The 19,636-nt window shown below is 41.0% G+C and overlaps 1 protein-coding gene across 1 annotated transcript in view; it reads right to left on the bottom strand.

Annotated features, from left to right (window-relative positions):
* Positions 1 to 275: 275 nt before the first annotated feature.
* kcnj5 (potassium inwardly rectifying channel subfamily J member 5) overlaps positions 276 to 19,636 on the bottom strand; it is a 21,160-nt gene continuing 1,799 nt past the window's right edge. Inside the window, exons 2-4 of the mRNA XM_029446560.1 lie at positions 12,588 to 12,670; positions 9,659 to 10,532; positions 276 to 1,769 (exon numbers count right to left, since the gene is read on the bottom strand). Coding sequence (XP_029302420.1) covers positions 1,384 to 1,769; positions 9,659 to 10,532; positions 12,588 to 12,650 — 1,323 coding nt within the window. The 5' untranslated portion in view covers positions 12,651 to 12,670 and the 3' untranslated portion in view covers positions 276 to 1,383. The remainder of the gene's footprint in view (positions 1,770 to 9,658; positions 10,533 to 12,587; positions 12,671 to 19,636) is intronic.

The following is a 19,636-nucleotide window of genomic DNA, read 5'->3' as shown; positions in this document are numbered from 1 at the left end:
TGTGTGTGTGTGTGTGTGTGTGTGTGGACAAAGAAGACTTCAAATCATAAGGAGAACACTAAAGATGTAAAAATAATTACGAAAAAGGCAAATACTGCAGGTGACGAGCTGGCCAGACACTAAACTTGAGAGATTAGACAGAAAACCTGCTCCTATCTTCAGTAGACTCAACTTTTAATGTAGCTGAAAAACATCGAGGTTGGATATCTTTTAAATATTTAAAACAAAAACCAAACAAACATAAATGTATACACCTTGTATTTTCATTTTGCTTGTGGAGCATTTCAAATATTTACGTGAGTGGTGTATAAAAACCAAGAACATTTCAAATAGCAGTTGAGCATCGATGTTTCATATAAATATTTGAATCTACATTTGGAATTGACTTTCAATTAGGACTGACATGCATCAGCCAGTAGCGGGGGCTAGGTGGGTAGTCAGGTCAGTGTGGAATCACCTCGTGGGAAATTGTGCTTTACATACCAAGAAAAGGGCTTGAAATCAATGTTTAAAGTTGCTGCAGCTGGAAGTGGAATTAAATCTTTAACCAAGTCAAAAAGTTTTTTAAAATAGTCAGTAGAAGTAGCAGCTTTTACCTAGTTGTTATCGTTAATTTCAAACCCTAAAAATGAGTATAAAATGAGGTACTAGCTGGTTTCTTTTGGGTCAAGGCTCCCACTATTTTGGGGAGACCATCAGACACAGTATGAGGGTTTTTATGACAGGGAAGGTGTGAACAAAGAAAACAAATTTGGATAGTGGTTGCCAGTACATATTGCCTTTTATAGAACACTTTCCTACATCTTCTCTTGCCAATGCAAACTAAAAGCCTCGTACATCTCCTCCTGGGTGAATCGGGGTTTGTCACACAGAATAATAACAACACTGACAGAGAAAGGAAATAATATTCTTCACATTTTAAAAATCATCGTCAATAACAAGGTTCCGTTGTACTCTGTTCAAATGAAGCTGAATCAACACACTCTAAAATGAGAATATTGGAGTATCCATAATAAGCCCATGGTACTCTGTCATGGCTACCAGTTTCAGCTCAAGTTCACATTATACAACTTGAGCTGTTACAGCAGTAAGTGGTCGTTACGATTATAAAAAGACAATCTGAACCACCATCCTTTAAGTGTAGATATAGATACTGTGCGTGTGTGTCTGTGTATGTACTTACGTGTCTACAAAACCAATCTATACTATAGATTGACACTCTAGTAGAGGAGTATTGCATGAGTCGGGGGCTGGAGACAGAGGTCTTGTATCTCCAAGCATTGCAAAGGAACAAGCTGGCCATTGACTAAATAAAGCATTATATTGTCCTGTCCTCATGTCCAGTCTCTCCTGGAGTTTTACCTGATGTGGCCGCCAGTCACATCAGTCAGGCAGTCCATCAGCAAGGGGCGGATCCTCCAAAGCGGCAGCTGAGCCATTAGTCTCTCCTCTGTCACCCCCTGAATCTCTCTCCTCTTTGTCCTCATCCTGGCTGAGTGGGTCCCGTTCGGACATGCGGTCAAGGGTGTCAAAAGTATGCATTTTGGGCTCAGGGCTGAGGAGCGAAAGCTGAGGCAATAGTGGCCCCTCCCGTAGCTTAGCAGCTAGCTCCTTGGCGCTGCAGGTGGGGGTGTTGGTCTCATAGATATCGTGGAAGTTGTTGTAGTCTACCTCGTAGAAGCCCTTCTCCAGGGAGAGAACAGGTGTGAACCGGTAGCCCCAAAGCACCTCTGTGTCCAGGTAGGAGCTTCGTGCCTGACATGTCATCCCTGTGACAGGTTGGATAGGTGTACGTGTCCATATACACACACACACACGCACACACACACACACACACACACACACACACACACACACACACACACACACACACACACACACACACACACACACACACACACAAAGAGATGTAAGGAGAAAGAGAGACAGCGTCAGTAAAATATTTATGGTTATATAGGGTCTGTACACAGAAATGGCCTTCACAGAGTTTCTTCTAGACTTACTACTGTTCTAAGCAGAGAGGTTTAGTTTGTTTAGAAAGTATGAGCTGTTTTGCTGTTAAAATACGTGCCAAATTCACACTCAACAGAATAGTGTCAATATTTATTTTCTGAGGTGTCTTTTTGCCAATAAGCGAGTCAGAAATATTAGCACATTTGGTAGACCAGTCTTAAATCTAGACAGAAAGACTTGGCCTCTAATAATGTCAATGTGCATTCTTAGTTCTTACTCATCATTCGTGTTGGAAGTGTCAGATATGAATTTCGACACATTGCACATGTCTAATTTTGGAAATGCGTTGGTTTGTAAGTGTCACACAGGTGGGACTTTTTAAATGTTTTTGCAGCAAAAGGTATAATTTATAACATTAAGTGTCTCAATAAGCCTTTATAGTTGGGCAATATGTATAATATATAAAAGCTGAGCTGCAGATAGTTAGCCATACAGCGTATTGGGAAACAAACGTAAAATAAGGTCTTTGTTAGTGTAAGGTATACATCTTTGGATTAGTGGTAACAAGAGGCACTCTCAGTAGCGCTTAGGCTCTTTCCTCTCATGAATTCAACATTGCCATAAATAAAATATAAAATACATATTTTCAAAGCATGTGTACACTGTCTTTTAAGGCTAAAACAAATGCCTGCCTCAGTTATAAAAAAGAAGAAGAAGAAAGGTGGGGCAGAAATGGAGACAGACAACAGTTGCCTACACGTGCAAAAGGAAACTAGCATCTAGTCCTGCACACTCATCTAGAAACTTCCTTAAAACTTTGAAATATTCAGCTTCTTTATTTAAATAAGTGTCTGTCATATCTTTATCTATCAGCAAACGAGGTAACATAATGGTGATTCAGCCCCTGGCCCACTAATCCACAAACACACCTGCAATTACTGCTTATCACCACAGGTGCCGCCAAAGTGAACGAAACAGACGGTCGAGTTTGTAAACTTAAAGAGACACATGATAGATATGTTCAATTTCTCGCTCACTGCTTTCTGCTCTCGCAAGACTACCGCCACAAAGGCGTATTGTGTTTGGCTAATCAGGCTTATAGCTATAAAGTGGTCGGACGCCGACCACGGCAAAACCTTTTTACAGCCGCCTTTCGTGCCCACCGGGGCTGAGAAAGACAGATTGGAAAAATCACACCATCGATGCTTTTCTCACCCAGCTGTTGAGTTACATAATGTTCTGTCTCTCTGTGAATACATTGCATCACCAATAGATTCTAATGTGCTCTAAAATAGATGTAAGTTAGATGCCAAATTGATATGGTGTCTAATGTCACGGTGAGAGGCTTCTGCACCTTTTTTCTTCTGCTTTCCCTCTGGATATGAGTGGCCTAGTTTCCACATTTAACTTTTGAAATGTTTGTTATTTCTGTTACTGGATCATCAAAGACAATATAACGTCTTTCAGTCTCTATGAGAAAGATTTTCTATAATGTCTAGTGTCTAGTTTTGGCATATTGTTTGAAGTGTTGGTTTCAAATTCTTAGCTAATGCTTTGTGAAGATCTATTAGTATCCTGTCCTATTAGCATTTAAAGCACACAGTTTCATTATTTATATCAAGGTTTTATCACAAATCAAAAGTCAAAGTGCCTTTGACGTAATACTCCTAGATGTCATATGAACAGGTTGACCTGCATGACTCGTGTTGATGAATGTGATTTCAAATAGTTTTTTTTTTCGGGCACAGCTATTAGGAATGCTACACACTATCTACATTTGAAGACAGACTTTCCATTTTCCACAACCACCAGTAGCAAATATTGTTGGTAATGTGTCCCGCTTTCCTGTGCTGCTAAAGTCCAAGCAGTGAATTGGCTTTTTCCTGTTGCATCTTTTGAAAAATAAACCTTTTTTTATCTTTTAAATATTTGGTTGAAAAAGTGTGCTACAGGCTGTATTGTGCGTAGGAGACACTTGTGCTGTTACTTGACAGTTGGCAAATGAGAAGCAGCCATCGTAGTAAAAGAGGTCACAGGATACACAGAACCGTTGCAAAACCCGGAGCTGGGTCAAGAACGCTTTTCAACTCAAATGTCGTAAATAGAATAAAGCCACGTGTCCTTCACACTTTTTCATGCCAAAGTTCAAGCCAGAATCTCAAGAAACATCTGTATTGATATCCGCTGCAAAACTGCTTCTATAACACATGTGTTCACTCTTATCACTCTGTACATGTTTATTTGTATTTACTTACGGCAAATAAAATTTGACAAACAATTATATTATTCATAAATAATTCAAGAATTAATAAAGACAATGGTAAAGTTGTATAAAAGCAGCAACACACTCATTTCAACCAGACAGGTCACAAATAAATAACTGGCTTGGCCATGCCCCTCCACGAGCAGGGCTTGCACAAATACTAATTATAGTAAGTAAATTAATGAATTCATTTTTACTCTTAATATATCTTAAGGTTTTAAAAAGATCATCAATTTTCTTTTAAATGCTGTAAATATCTTAAAAATCTACATTTCAGTAGCCTAAATAATATTTTGTCAACCAAATTAAATTGTTTACATGATCTGCTATACCACAGCCATGAACGTCTAATTCCATCGCACAATTCAGTATCACTCCGCGTCCGAGAAGAAAACACTAACAAACTAATACGTGTTGTACAAAGTAAGCTAGCGATCTAAAACCAGCTACACAATGGAAACATTTAAGGTAAACTTCTATGGAGGATTGAGCAGTGCCCGTCTCCAGAAAACAACCCATCTGCTAAACGACAACACAATTAGAGTAACACGAAGAGGCGGACGACTACCAGGAAAAAACCTTTGTGAGTGCTGTCTCGCGTGAGTGTAAAAAAAAGGCTCCAGGCAAGCAACACATGAGGGCAGAGGAAACACCAGAGATGCGAGTGGAGCTTTTTCTATAGTTGTGTATTGCAATAATAATGTATTATTGTCAGAAAATCCCAGGGTACACCTGGAAGGGCCTCAAGGTCGGCACACCAGTGGAACTACTGGGATAAAGCATGCAAAAGCACCAGCATGATGTTTGAATATAAATGATGCACAAGTGAATAAGAGGAAACAATGAAGTCACCATTCTGTAACCAACACACCTTTCTCACTACAGATATTGTGTCAAACAGAAGTTTATAAACTGAATAATGGCTGCTTTTTATTTAGGTGTGTCAGTTTCGGGGTTGTGGGATTGCACATGCTCGCTGACTGGCACATCAACATGGAAAAAGCCCATGAGTTATGTTATTAGTTACACCTTTGCTTTACCCATGTTGATACAGGAGAAAGTCAGAGCGTCATTGCAGGTGTTAACTGCTGCAGCTTCTCATAGCACCTCATAGGGGTTTACTTCATGACCTCATCCACCTGAGCCTATATGTCTAATGATGCCTAATGATATGTGTAGTATGAAAAGGTGTTATGCATAATAAGCCCTTATGTTTCGTGGCTCAAGGATTTCTGTACACGCTCTCATGTGCAGTGCTGACTAAGCTAAGAATTGACACGCAACCTGTGCATTGGCAACTCAAACTTGATTCATTCAAGTGCCTGAAACCAAAGTTTTCTGTGAACACATGAAATCTGGTTCGGAACAACCCTCCTACTCCATCAGGGACCGTTTTTGGATGGCACAATGACACTAAAGAAGTCTGGACTAATATTCGGTTGGATGTGTTTTTTCTTTTAAAAAGTTAGTTAACTTTATAGAAAACATTTGGGCTTCCAAAAGCAATTAGTTAACTTGGGATTTTTGTTTTGTTTTTGTAGACAGCTGTGATAACCACACAGCGCCCACACATCATTAACACATTTTCCATCTCATAAACCACTTTCGCAATGTTTCAATAAGGCATGGTTACTAATGGTAAAACTAAACAAAAACATAAGCTGAGCAACTGGGCAGCATCTGCACTTGTAAATAAATTGTAGCTTTCCATTATTTTCAATTCTTGTATTTGTCCTAAAATTGTACTTCGGTGTTTAAGTGCTTTAATGAAAAAGTGAATGTGATAAAATGGAAGATTTGAGAAAGAAAATTACAATACAATAAAATGTTCAGATGGATTGGTCAAATTAAATCTTAAAGTAAAATGTTTCCATAAAAACGGAATGTTCTAGCTTTCTGCACATTGTCACCGTTTGCAGCAGCTAGATAAGTGAAATAATGTTCTATCTACAGCAAAGAATATGGTATTGGTAAAACTGCATGGAAGGCTTTAGTTTGTTACCTGCCACATGTTACCTGCCACATGTTACCTGCCATAATATGTTACCTGCCATAATATGTTACCTGCCACATGTTACCTGCCATAATATGTTACCGGCCACATGTTACCTGCCACATGTTACCTGCCACATGTTACCTGCCACATGTTACCTGCCATAATATGTTACCTGCCACATGTTACCTGCCACATGTTACCTGTCACATGTTACCTGCCCCATGTTACCAGCCATAATATGTTACCTGCCACATGTTACCTGCCATAATATGTTACCTGCCACATGTTACCTGCCATAATATGTTACCTGCCACATGTTACCTGCCATAATATGTTACCTGCCACATGTTACCTGCCACATGTTACCTGTCATATGTTACCTGCCACATGTTACCTGCCATAATATGTTACCTGCCACATGTTACCTGCCACATGTTACCTGCCAAAGGACTGTTGTTTACAACTTGTAATTTTATGTTGATGGTCAAATAAACAAATAAATTAGTTTGAAGCAACTAGTCTAAACATAAAAATGTATCATGTGAAGGGATCAACCTACTTTCTTTCCGCGTACATTCATGTGTGCATGTAACTTTTTCAATTTCATAAACCAATTTTATTTTTACTGCGCCATTTGATGTATTTGACCTTTTTTTCTCTGTACTTTTGCCAAACTGTGGCTTAATCCGACCAAAATAATGCCAACATCATAAGATAATGGACATGTGGAGTGAGAGATTGTGAAATGTGTCAATTGCGTGAGTCTCACAGTCAATGGTTGAGGGTTGGCAGACCTGCACGACATATTTTCTGTACCAATGCGCCATGCATGTAAATTAGAGCTGAGAATTATATGCCCAGCTCAAATTTTACGTGCACTATCGTCAATATGCACATGGTGTTTCGAGCCCTGGCTCGTGAGGTTAGGTTGATTCTGCTTTTATGTCTATTTTCATAATACAGATAATGATATCTATTAAAACATGAATATGAGTTTAATTGCACATTTGTATAGTGTTGTGACATTTTGTAATTGCTCTGCATTCATTAACTGAGAGAATGTAATTGAGTTTATTGTGTGTTGTACATATTTTATGTATTTTCATTAGTGCAATTAAGCTGTGTCATCAAGTAGGCAGAATATTCTTTAGTAAGTTATCTTGTTTTAATGTTTATCCCAAATACTGTAGGAGTGCCTGAGAAACAAATGCTGTATGTGATTTCAAGAGCCTGACTTTAATTATGCTTAAAACCGCAGGCTGGATGTCAACAGAGAAAACAAGTAGTGGCCCGCCATCAAAGTGAAAATGGAGCCTTTTCACCGCCCACTCAAATGTCACTTCCAAACCGTGTGACAGCGTCCAACTCGTGATCCGGTAAACATTTTGTTTAATACTGATTTGTTTTACTCTAGGGTACATGAAGCCTGAGCAAATCATGGACATTATCAGATGCTGATATTAATCTTTCTCAATTTAATTGATTTTATGAGATAATTACTTGCCATTAATGTTTATTCTCCGTATTAAAAAAGTAAATGATATTTGTACTGTATCGCTCCCCTGCCATTACTGCAGGAGATTCTAGAATATTAACATGCTTTCCTGTTGGATCAGACAAACATAATGTATTTTGCATACCACAACGTTGGCCACATATTCATTGACACATAACTACACTGACAGCTTATTCATCACTTTTAAAATAGCAAGTGATGGTGCATATTCAGTTACAAAGTTTGAGACCTTAAGACCTTATACCTCAATTAAAAAGACGTGATTACTATCAATGAAAAATACTTTTTACAGGCTTTAATCAAACCCCAAAATGTTAGGGTCTTTTTTGTTAGTACCATCCTGACTTCACCATATGCAAGTGCAACACTGTATTATATAAATATCAGTTAAAGTATGGCAAAAGCTATAAAAAAATTTTTTTTATACTGTAACTAAGCTATCCTTTAATTACCCGGCTTATGCTCTTAATTATACCTGTGAAACACGTCTCATTAAGGTTAACAGAGGAAGGGGAGGGCTACTGGACGGCCAGATTGGTCGGCTGTCTAGAGGTCAAGGACGATGACGACATCGCCCATGCATGAGGTCATGGGTCCCTGCTGGTGAAGCCAAAGGTGTTTTAATGAGTCAAGTCTCCAGCAGCGTGAGCAGGAAGCATGATGACAACTGGTGCTTTGAAAAAACAATTCTAAATTAAATAGAGCAGAAATGTTCAGATGCATGCAAAGCCGTGCCTGATCGCATTAGGGAGCTCGTGGTTTGTACGCATTTTTAAAAAGAAAATTGTGTGCACAAGACTAAACGCTCCTAATCAACCAGTGTGTCTCATTTACTAATGCAAGGTATGACAATAACCAATAAAGTAAATTAGAAACATGTATAATGCATCGTATTTAAAATGAGTAGATTGTAATTAGTCTTTGAACAAAGGCCAGTAAACAATGCAGCTCAGGCATACAAACAATACTTGATTTAGCCAATATCTCACTGAAATACATGTATATTAGAACAGCATAATAACAGCTAGCTGTGGTCTACCATGCTGTAAAGCTTTCTGTATTCATCTCATTATAATTATGAATGACAAGGATTTCCAAAAATGACAAAACACTATCTTTGAATATCATAAATTGAGTATTTTTGAATCCCTGTGTGTGACACTTGGACTTTACCATCTGCTGTTTTCTCATGTTGATTGTTGATTGTTACCTCTTGCAGTCTTGAATACAGTCTCATGCTGGTAAATAGGAGTTTTATGGAACTTTACAGAAATACCTGCTCATGTCTGCCTCATAAATGTAACCAGCCTGGAGCACTTTTTTTTAAGACTGCTTGGTCTTTACCCAAAACACAGACCAGCATTGTGGGTAGCTCCACTTCACTCATTTTGAAATCAACAAGACCTAACCTTGACGTAGCAACGGTGGAAACGCAGGCTCTGCAGTGAGTACAGGGAAAATTTGCAAGGCAGTTGATCCGCTTTCAATATTCTCAAAATAACAAATACTTTAAAATGTGTAGAAATGACATGCTGATGAAGATATAACTGCAGTGGAAGGATAATGAACGAAACAATTGGTACCTTCCTCAAAAACATTTGTCAGCTGTTATGAAATTATTGAAACACTAAAATCTACATTAAACATTACTAACTTTAAAGTGGAATGCATTATAGCATGGTTTATGTCTCACTTAGTGGGTATTATCTGTTTGGTTAGTCTTCATGTCTCTCCCTCCATTACAATAGTAATAACTTTTGCAATCTGCAGCACTTACAGGAACTCACTCCTGCCGCTCCTTTCTTTCATGCAATTCATGTGAGCCTCTCTTTCTTTCTTTCCATCCATTTACCCATCATCTAAAAGTCTTCCCATTCCACCTTTCTCTCTCTTTACTCCTTCCCTTTGCCTCCCCCCCCCTGCTTCATACCTGTGGCCTCCACCATGCCCTCAAGGATAACGACAATCTCGAACTCCTCCTTCTCCATTTGTGGCAGTGTCATCTCCCAGAAGGGGCTCTTCTCGTTGATCTCGTGAGAGATGATAAGCGGCGACACCAGGAACAGCCGGTCGTCTCCCGTGTCAAAGCCGATGTTGATGTCAGTCTGGTTGAGCGGGATGAACTCCCCCTCCTTGGTCTGCTGCGAGCGGATCAGCTTCGCTCTGATCGATGCCTCCACGATGTGAGAGTTCCTCAGGTCCCCCACCCGAAACATCAGGCACATCTTGTTGTCTCGCACCGATATGACAGCTTTGTGCGAGAACATGAGGGTCTCAGCGCGGTTCTTTGGCTGTGAGATCTTGACAAACATGCAACCCACCATCATGGCGTTAACAATGGAACCCAAGATGGCCTGCACCAAAAGCAGTATGATACCCTCAGGGCATTTTTCTGTGATTACACGATAACCGTACCCAATGGTGGTCTCCGTTTCAATGGAGAAGAGGAAGGCTGAGACAAAACTGTTGAGGTTTTCCACACAGGGGATCCAGTCCTCCTCATCAGCATGCACCAGATCCCCACGGATGAGCGCTATCAGCCACCACAGAAAGCCGAAGAAAAGCCAGTTGACTATATAAACCAAGGTGAAAATGAAGAGACTAAGTCGCCAGCGTAGGTCCACCAGCGTAGTGAACAAGTCACTGAGGTATCGGTAGGTCTCTTGCACGTTTCCGTGATGAACGTTGCATTTGCCGTCCTTCTGCACGTATCGCTGACGTGGCTTCTTCGCTGGGTCAGAAATCAAGTGGGTTCGCTCTGTCGAGATCTGAGCCTCCCGCAAGTGTTTAGGAAGCTTCTTCACCTAGGGGAAAGATGAAGAGAGAGACAGGCATAGTGAGGGGAAGACGCTTGCTTTCACTCGCATGCAATATAGAAATAAAGAAATTTAAGGTTTTCTCCACATGGGTGTACTTTACAGCAGCCACTTTTATTTCTTTTCATTAATATTTTCTCTAAAGCTATATTGAGTTTGTACTGCAGGATGTCGGTGTTAACCTTTTTAATGAGATTTTCAAAACCACACTGCTCTGTGCTGCTGGCGGGGAGGCAAATAAAATTAAGAGCCGTTATGAAGTCACTGCTCTGTGCTACTTCACAATGACATTGTAGGTGTCAGTGTGAAGCACATATATGCAGGGAGAAAGAGAGAGTAAGGACACAACAAGAACACAAGGACTTCCAGGTCTTTGTCTATGTTGGCCCGGCTCCAGCGAGGCGATCTGGCTCCACAGCTGTGCCCTGTCTCCCTCCCCGTCCCCTGCGTTCCCTCCCCTCGCACCCTATGGGACATTGGCAAGCCTGGATAGGAATAGATCCTCCATCCTTGCCCAACAGACCCTTATGGCATCATCCAAAAAGAGTGGCATATGCCAGGGCAAACACATTGTACTAGAAATCAGCTTTCATGCACATACATGCAGGATTCTAATATTGCATGTTTTAGAACATGTAGGGTTATGAAGAACAATGACTGCCACAAAGCCCGGCAATGTGGTTCTGCAGGGCAGTTGCTTATCCTTCTGGCCAAATGCATACAGACAGACAGAAAGACAACAACATACAGGAGGACAAAGTTTCAATGCACCTTTGAAACCGACCAAGGACATTTTGGCAGCACACTGACACCTTTCAATCTGAGTTAATAATTGAAATGCATTGTGGCAAGGCTCCCGTGCCCTCTGAATCTCTCACTTCTAACATGACACCAGGGATTCATCTCTCTCTCTAGAGTCATGCTCACATCACCAGAAAAGGTTGTGTCCTATTGTGGTTACACTGACTGCTCTTCCGCTCTATCACAACGATCACTGTAACAGTTCAGCCGGGGAAGGACATTACCTAAGGCACTACAATATCCTTGCAGTCCCTTCGATTGCAGAGCCTAGATAATAAAATCTGTCAGCCAGCTTTATTCAGGATGGGTTTTTTTTTTGGAGATGTCAGGTGCAGTTTCCCTGCTGTCCTGTGTACACGCACAATCACTCAGGCCTGTATGTGCGGTATTGATTTTTCAGGTATTGATTGAAGTGAGTTTATGGAACGTTTTTTGCAAAGAAGAATTCAAAGACAATGCTTATTGACCGGCATCACAATTAGTAGCTTGATGACGGTGCATTCAAATGTCATCGGGCTCCCTTATTACCAACTGTGCTCAGGGATATTGGATCACATATAGATTCAGAACACAATCAGTCCACCATGTTTTAGAGGAAAGCTTTGCACTGACAACATCAGTTAACGTACGCCACTACTAAAAAGACAGCTAAAATAGTCCACTTCATTTCCACACTTTGGGATGCGACTAATCGAGTGATAGATGAAGCTGTCACCAGCAGTGCCGTCCAATCCTTGGCCTTTGCAGTCAATATGGTCTGTGGGGTTGATGGTCGATAAACAAATTGATTAGTTCTCTCTCTGCATGGCAGTAGTAAGTGGTGGGGTTTTTCTGTCACTGAGCCTTTCTGGCTGCGCTTGGTTACTTCCAATCAGCTGGGGAATCCGGACAGATAACCAGTGCATCTCCACCATCGGTTATCGGGAGTAAGTGGTTGTCTTTTCCTCCACTGCCAAGTAAACTGAGCTATATTTATGTGGACTAAAGAAACAGGTTTGGTTACACTTTATGGGGCTTGATATATAATCTGCACTGTTTATTTAATGTATAAAGTATGTATACAGCATATGTACTGTATCTCAAACAGCCTTTCGATCCTCCTCATTCCTATTCTTGGACGCTATAAGTTTGGTTTTCTTCACTCTCTCTCACATCATCTCTCTCATCTCTCACACTCTCTCTCTCCCCGTTGTGGTGGGGTCGTAGCGATCAGTACAGTGTTTGACCAGTCGTGCATTTTACCTGTGCAGGTGTGACTCCTATCTCCATGTTGTGGTCCATGAGGACTCGAGAATCTCCTGCCATCCTCAGCTGAAGCTCAACACCTGTAAGACACAAGCACATACAATAGCCAGTTGAATTTGGATTCTAAAACAAACAGACTCTTTGCATTTTGTTTGCATTTGCAGCAGCACAACTATCTTCAATGTACTGATGGATAATAAAAGACAAAGCATGCCCTCAGAGCACATAATGCAAGCTTTATCCAGTAGGCCTTTTGACCTTTCAACACTTAACAAATCCTCTTGGACACAATTTACGTCTAACTAACAATGTTATGTTGATGTAAAGTGCATCCTCTTCGGGTATATTGTTTTCTCCCTGTCAATGAAATTGATTTAATGTTTAAACATGTCAATATTTGCCATCCGGTGTAGTTAAACGCACTGAAACCCACCAGGGCAGTTTGAACTTTAAAGCTTTAAAAGGTCAAATCTTCAACACAGTAATCTGTTTGCATTTGTATTTGTTGTAATAGTGTGTGTAAATAGTCTACGTAAAGGTTTGATGTAGGTATAATCTGTTAAATGTCATATTTGAAAATGAAATATTGAAAATTAACACAATGCAAAAATCATGAGCTTATGAAAGATAATGAAGTGAAAGACAATTAAATCTAAAATCTCTCACATTCATAATGTGGAGGTCTGTCAAAAGTGTTGAAAGTGTTTCCCTCAAAACCCATATCACAACTAAATACTAACTAGTACTTTGATACAGGATATTATCTATATTCAGATGTATTCTACTTTAATACATCAAAAATAACCATTGCCAGATGTCATCAATAGAACCTTTATGGTTTTACAGTAAGTGAAATTATGTTCAGCTCAATTCTCTCACCACAGCAATGGTGATGTCACTAAACAAAGACATAAATCAGCCAGAATTCAGTTTTTTATCGACATAATAAGTCAACATTTAGGCGTTTAGCTAGCAGCATGGCTCAAGGGATGACAATGTTAGTCAGTCAGCTGGTTGGTCAGTCCACCACTTTGGTCCACACTGGAATATCACAACAGCTATTACGTGAATGAAATGTACATGGTGACATAGTACCTGCTAAAAATCATAAATGTATATGATGAAATATACATAAACAAAGCAAAGCAAAAAGCCTGTTCATCAAGTGTAGGCTGTGGGGGTTTTCTCTTTGTGAAGCACTTTGTAACCCTGTTTTGAAAGAGGCTATATACATATAAATTATCATTATTATCATTGATATATATAGTGTATTATTATTCCTATAAATAATAATAATAATAATAATAATATACTAGTTCATCACTTCAGAGTTGAAAGACCTAAGTGTAGGATTAGCTGCTAGCATCTCATGGGACCCATTGTCCACTGTTGGCTCATTTGCCTGTATAATGACGCCGGCTCAGCTGCAGTGTTTTTAAGTGTCATTTTCCCAAAGAGCAGGCTTGTCATTGCCAGCATCGCCAGTTGTGCTCTAAATGACTAATGACAAGATGTGCCCACATTCACTCAAACACACACACACACAGTTACACAACTCTCTACTGTATATACAAACACACTGCTCTCACGCTGCTGCGCCATGACCACCCCACCCCTTCAGATCGGAGGCAGTGATTGCTTTATTAATCAGCAGGAGACAGAGCAATAAATACCGTCATAGAAAGTCCAGTTACCTCTTGTACTTTACAATTAATCGAATATAAAACGAGTGTACATATTATCTTTGTGGTTGTTTTTAGCTCCACTGGAGCGACTAGGTGATGTGCTGACAGTCTACACTCTGTGTGATGTGGTTTTAAAGAGTGTTTCTCTGCTCCTCTTGTATCCCAAAACAGGTATTTTTAAACATCTGTTATGTGAGGTCCAAAGTGACAGGAGAAGAATAAAAGCAACACTTTTAATGTCTCCTGTATGATGTGGGATTTAATAACAGCCACTGCTGTAGTGGGGGTGTGAGTGTGTGGGAGGGGACCTCAGATAAAGCCCTAATTTTAGCAGCAATCTTACAACACCTTTGGAGCTCCACAAGAGGCAATTAACTTATAGAGCTCCTGGGTGTCGTTTGAAAATCAACTACTTTTAATTTACTAAAACAACAAGGTATACACAGGGCCTTGTAAGCAACCAAGCAGAAGAACATAGGTAAATTACCTTTGCCGCTGGTGCCTGACCTGAACAACATCTGACATTTCTTTGTCCTCTGTCTTTGATGTTACTCTATTTGATCTCTCACAAGCTAGCAGAGGGAACGCAAAGGCGAGCGTGGAGAAGTGAGAGGAACACGTCACAAATCAGATCCACACAGGAATGTAATGTTGACATTGATGGTCCAAAGCAAAGGGCAGAGTGACGTGACAGGCATCTGAGCAGGGAAAAGACAGACAGACGGGCAGCAGAGGTGCGGGACACACACACACACACACACACACACACACACACACACACACACACACACACACACACACACACACAAAGCTTCTGAAAGACCTCACTGAATTCATTAAAGGTGTTGCGAGGTCTCGCTTTCTGACTCATTTTTAGGTTCTCTCATGAATTAAACATGGCTCCCTGGAGATTTGTGAACTCCAGACCTGTGTGTATGTTCAGCGAGGCTGTGATTGTGGTGTCTGTTCGCAGCAGCCGATTCAACAAGCCCAAATGAGAGGTGTTCGAACATGGATACCAGTCGGGGTGTTTTATCTTAGCGCTTTAAGAGGGTAACAAGCATTTATCTTGTTACCGGGAGAGTGACAGGATGCTTTGGCTGAATGGTGTTTGTGTCCTGATAACAAGAGCACTCATCTGTTGTGCTTAAAGCCAAGGGGTACTAGTGAACCAGGGAACTTGCTTCCTAAGGGATAACTTAAGGACATATATATTTTCCTTATTTGCTGACGCTGCACGCTGTAAACAATAATCTGCACAGAGCACAGCAAAATGTGCCTCTTTTCCTTCTAACCAGTGGCACGCTCTATAATGTTCCCCTTGGGCCTGGATTGTACTGAATAACACTTTGCTTCATGATTTAATTTTCTACATTTTCAGAACTTGTGTTGTCAGCTCTGTGTGCAGTTGTAAAAGGTAAGAACCGGCTTGGAGAGGAATCAAGAGAAGGTTTTTTATCAATACTAATCACCGCCCCAATAAAGCTCCTGCAACAGATCACAGATCTGAAATATAATTCTCACTTCATCAACTTAATTGAAAATAGTTTCATTCTGTGAATTACTTTTCTGTTTTCCATTATATGGAGGTCATCAATTGAGTGGAGGAACATTGTTTACTGCTTGAATCTTGCACAGACATGTTTGTCTTTGCAAACGCTGAGAATGCTGCTTCGTGTCTCCAAAAAACTGTTAACTGGTGAGGAATTACAAATATCATTTTGTATCTATCCATTTCAGTAACCCTTTTATTACCAGGCACTCTCCTGACAGCAGTGCTTTATGTTTTCACAGTTCCTCTTTTGGGTTGTAATCCTACCGCTGAGCATGACAGGGTTACAAATGGCAGTAAAATGTGGCAAACTCAGCAGCATCCCCTAGATTACAATACACACTCGACTATTGGTGACCGCTCATCCATAACTGTTGAGGTTATAGCCTGCAGTTTTCTGTCGGATCAACAAATATGGTGCTGACATGGGAGAGAGAAACTTAGGCAAAATAGAAATGAAGAGGGGGAGGAAGAAAGACATCGAGTATTGAAACAGCAACTACACAGTATTTACAGAATCACTGCATCCGATCTGATCTACACTGGAACAGTCGTCCCGGCTTATCTGCTGTCTCTGTTCCTTGGCATTGGAAGCTCTGGAACTTTCTATTTCCTTCATTCCCTTCACTCCTCCCCTTGAGTGAAAGAGTCATGGTTACCGGACCTGTCATGATTATGTCCCGGGCTAAGATTGGCCCCATGAAATAACATGGCTTCATCCCTATCTCTGCTCACTTATGACACTTTGAGGTCAGGCGGGTCAAATGACTAAAAACGTCCCAGGCTAGTTTGGCTCCAGGCCCAGCAAACACACACACACACACACACGCACACACACACACACAAACTTCATACCATCCCTCCCTCCCATTTTCCCATTATGCCCGATAGTGAGCTGACTGTATCCAGTTGTGTCCTTCTCATGGGTGACCTTCTCTGGAGTGACACTGCTGCACCGAGACGTTCGACTCACATTGGAGAAGCAATTTCCCTAATGATATGTCCAACTCTCTCTCTCTCTCTCTCTCTCACACACACACACACACACACACACACACACACACACACACACACACACACACACACACACACACACACACACACACACCTACCTCTCTTGCTGTCCCTCATTCAATCTCCTTCTTGCAGTTCATTTTGCACCTCTTTGAAAAGAAAATACAGTTGTTCAAGACAAGAATAGCTATTCAGTTGCTGCACGTTTTAGATCTGCCTCCTCACTATTCCACTAAGAGTGGAGATTGGATGGGATTAAAACCCAACACCTACCAGAGCCAAGTAACACCCTCTTCAACCACGCAGGCCGAGAGAGTCAGAGATGTGATGGAAAGAGACAGAGGGAGAGAGACGTGAGATGTGTGAGGTTGGGTGGCTGGGCATGCTCCCTAACACCCCGATTCGTCTTCTTATCAGTTTCTGTCATGCTCTTGATGGGATTTTTGCCTTAGATCGCAGATTCCCTCTGCCGCCGCTCTGTCATAGATGGCCATGATGGCTGAAGTATATGAAGAGTAGAACGATCTATGCTCAGCATTAAACATATGATTTCACAATAATATTCAAACTAATCTGTTCATTGTTTTTAAATCTGATCGACTTGTTCACCTCACTGTAGAGGACAGGAGAGCAGGGGAGGAGGACAGGACGGGACGCCATGAGCAGCTTGGGGCGGGGCTGCAGAGCAAGACACCGCTGGCACGGCGAATGCTGGAGGAGCCAAAGGTCAAATGGTCTTGATTGGAATTCCTGACATGCTTCACTGTGTCCCCGTGCATGTCCCTTTGAGGAGCCTTCTTCTCTATACTCATCACATAACCAAGTCAGAATACAATTAGATTAGGACCCCACGGCTGCATGTACAAAATCCTTAGACCGGCTTGTTTGGCCCAACAGCTGAGTACGCACACTCAGTGCATTTTTTATACAAGGTGTGTTTAAGTCATGAGCTTAAACCTTTTTGCTGACAGTAGATAATGGCGAGAATGAGTCTTAGTTGTATAAATGTGACGCAAATTGGTGTAACAATGTGCTCAGTAATGATTTAATCCATACAGTATTTCTCCATTCGGTCCGTGTTAATGAGCTGCAAATGTCTGGACATGTGCTTCCCTTGGGTGACGGATGCTCACGCTTCATAGATGATTATGTAAAACCTGTAAAAAGACTAAATAAAACTCCCTCCAGGTGTAGTGCAGACCTGAATATGTTCGCTTAATGACAGTAAAGTCATAAGCAACATCACTTTTTATCAAACGCTCAAAATGAATCGCCTGCATAATGAATGTCCTCTCTTTGCATTGCGCGTGGTGCTAAATTGTCCTTGCACCATTTGAATAGTTGTACACTTTGCATTTAGCTGTGCGGACAGCGTATCTGTGCCTCAATGTAAGTAAATCATATTCATGGGCATTTTTTTATACAATGGCAAATTAAAGAGACTGTGATTGAAGTGTTTTAGTTTTTAAATCATATAAGAAATGAAACAAGATCCAAATCAGCCGGCATGTACGGTGTGTGATACTCACAATGCATTTCAGTGTATGATTGCAGGGGATCCTGTAACACAATAAATATACTCTCATGTGATTTACTTAAACTGGGCCGACCTGAATGCTTATCAGATGGCCACGAGACATCAACGCATCTCTGCCATCGTCCGCCATGCTTAACAAAGGAGTCCTCATGAATAGTATGAGTGATCCTCCTTTATTAAAATACCTCCAGACACAGCCAGGTTTACCCCTGCTGGCTAAGCCTGGAGCAGGAGACACTGGAAAACTTCAAACTTAACTCGCTGCTGACACATAGTGACACAAGCACATTTAAAGACGAGCCAACATGGACATGGGATGTATACTGGAATGCGTTTTCCCAGTTTGTCAAAATGTAATCTTTGACACACTCTCTGAAAGCTATAAACGTGGTTGCGGATGAGCTCACTGACGGAAGCTCAGGAGCAACGTGACCTGAAACAAGCGGCCATCTTTTAAACTTTTTTTTGATGAGGATACAGAAGACAGCATACAACCCCCCCCAAGAGCTATATTTCTGCTCTTATCTCGTATCCACGGGGGTCTTTGGAGGTGTGTGCACGTGTATACGCTATCACGTCCATTTGTGTTGGCATAGGAGGTAATCTTTGCCAAACAGAAGGTGCAGATTGGCTTGTGCTGCACGTAGACCGGAGCAGCAGCTCCATGTAAACTGTGTCAACTGTATGCATCAGGAGTGTAGGAGAGATACGTGCTTTGTGAAGCCATTCAGCGTGTGGGACGCTCCATAAATATGGTACAAAAGCATCGTAGGTGACTCTATAAAATACAGCAGGCACGGCTGCTTGAATATGCATATGCAACAGATTTACGAGGGCATAAACTGAGGGAGGATACGACTGTGTAGGAAAGTGTATTCTGCTTCTCTGTTCCATCCAAAAACCAAGAGATTGGATTGGATTTCTATACAGCTCACAAAGTGCAAGGCTATGGCTTTTAAATTATACACGCTGTTGTTTTCCAAAGAAGGGAAGTATACAAACTGGACCTGAAGGAGAATATATACATTAGTAGTGTTAGGCATCTTTAATGTAGGTCTATCATACGCAGTACTCTGACATGCACACACATTTTTCAGGGCACTAAATACAAAAAAAGAAATCTTCACGCCTGGCTAAGCTCTTGACATAAATGCACCACTGTGGTATTAGAAAGTGTGGATCTGCTTGAAGCTTTCCCTACATCCCCTAGAGATACTCAGTTTTGACTAAATAAACAGATCCAATTAATTATTCACAG

This window comes from Cottoperca gobio, chromosome 13 (assembly GCF_900634415.1).
Source record: "Cottoperca gobio chromosome 13, fCotGob3.1, whole genome shotgun sequence".
NCBI lineage: Eukaryota > Metazoa > Chordata > Actinopteri > Perciformes > Bovichtidae > Cottoperca > Cottoperca gobio.
Note: the sequence above shows the minus strand (reverse complement) of the source record. Positions and strands in the feature narration are given on the sequence as shown.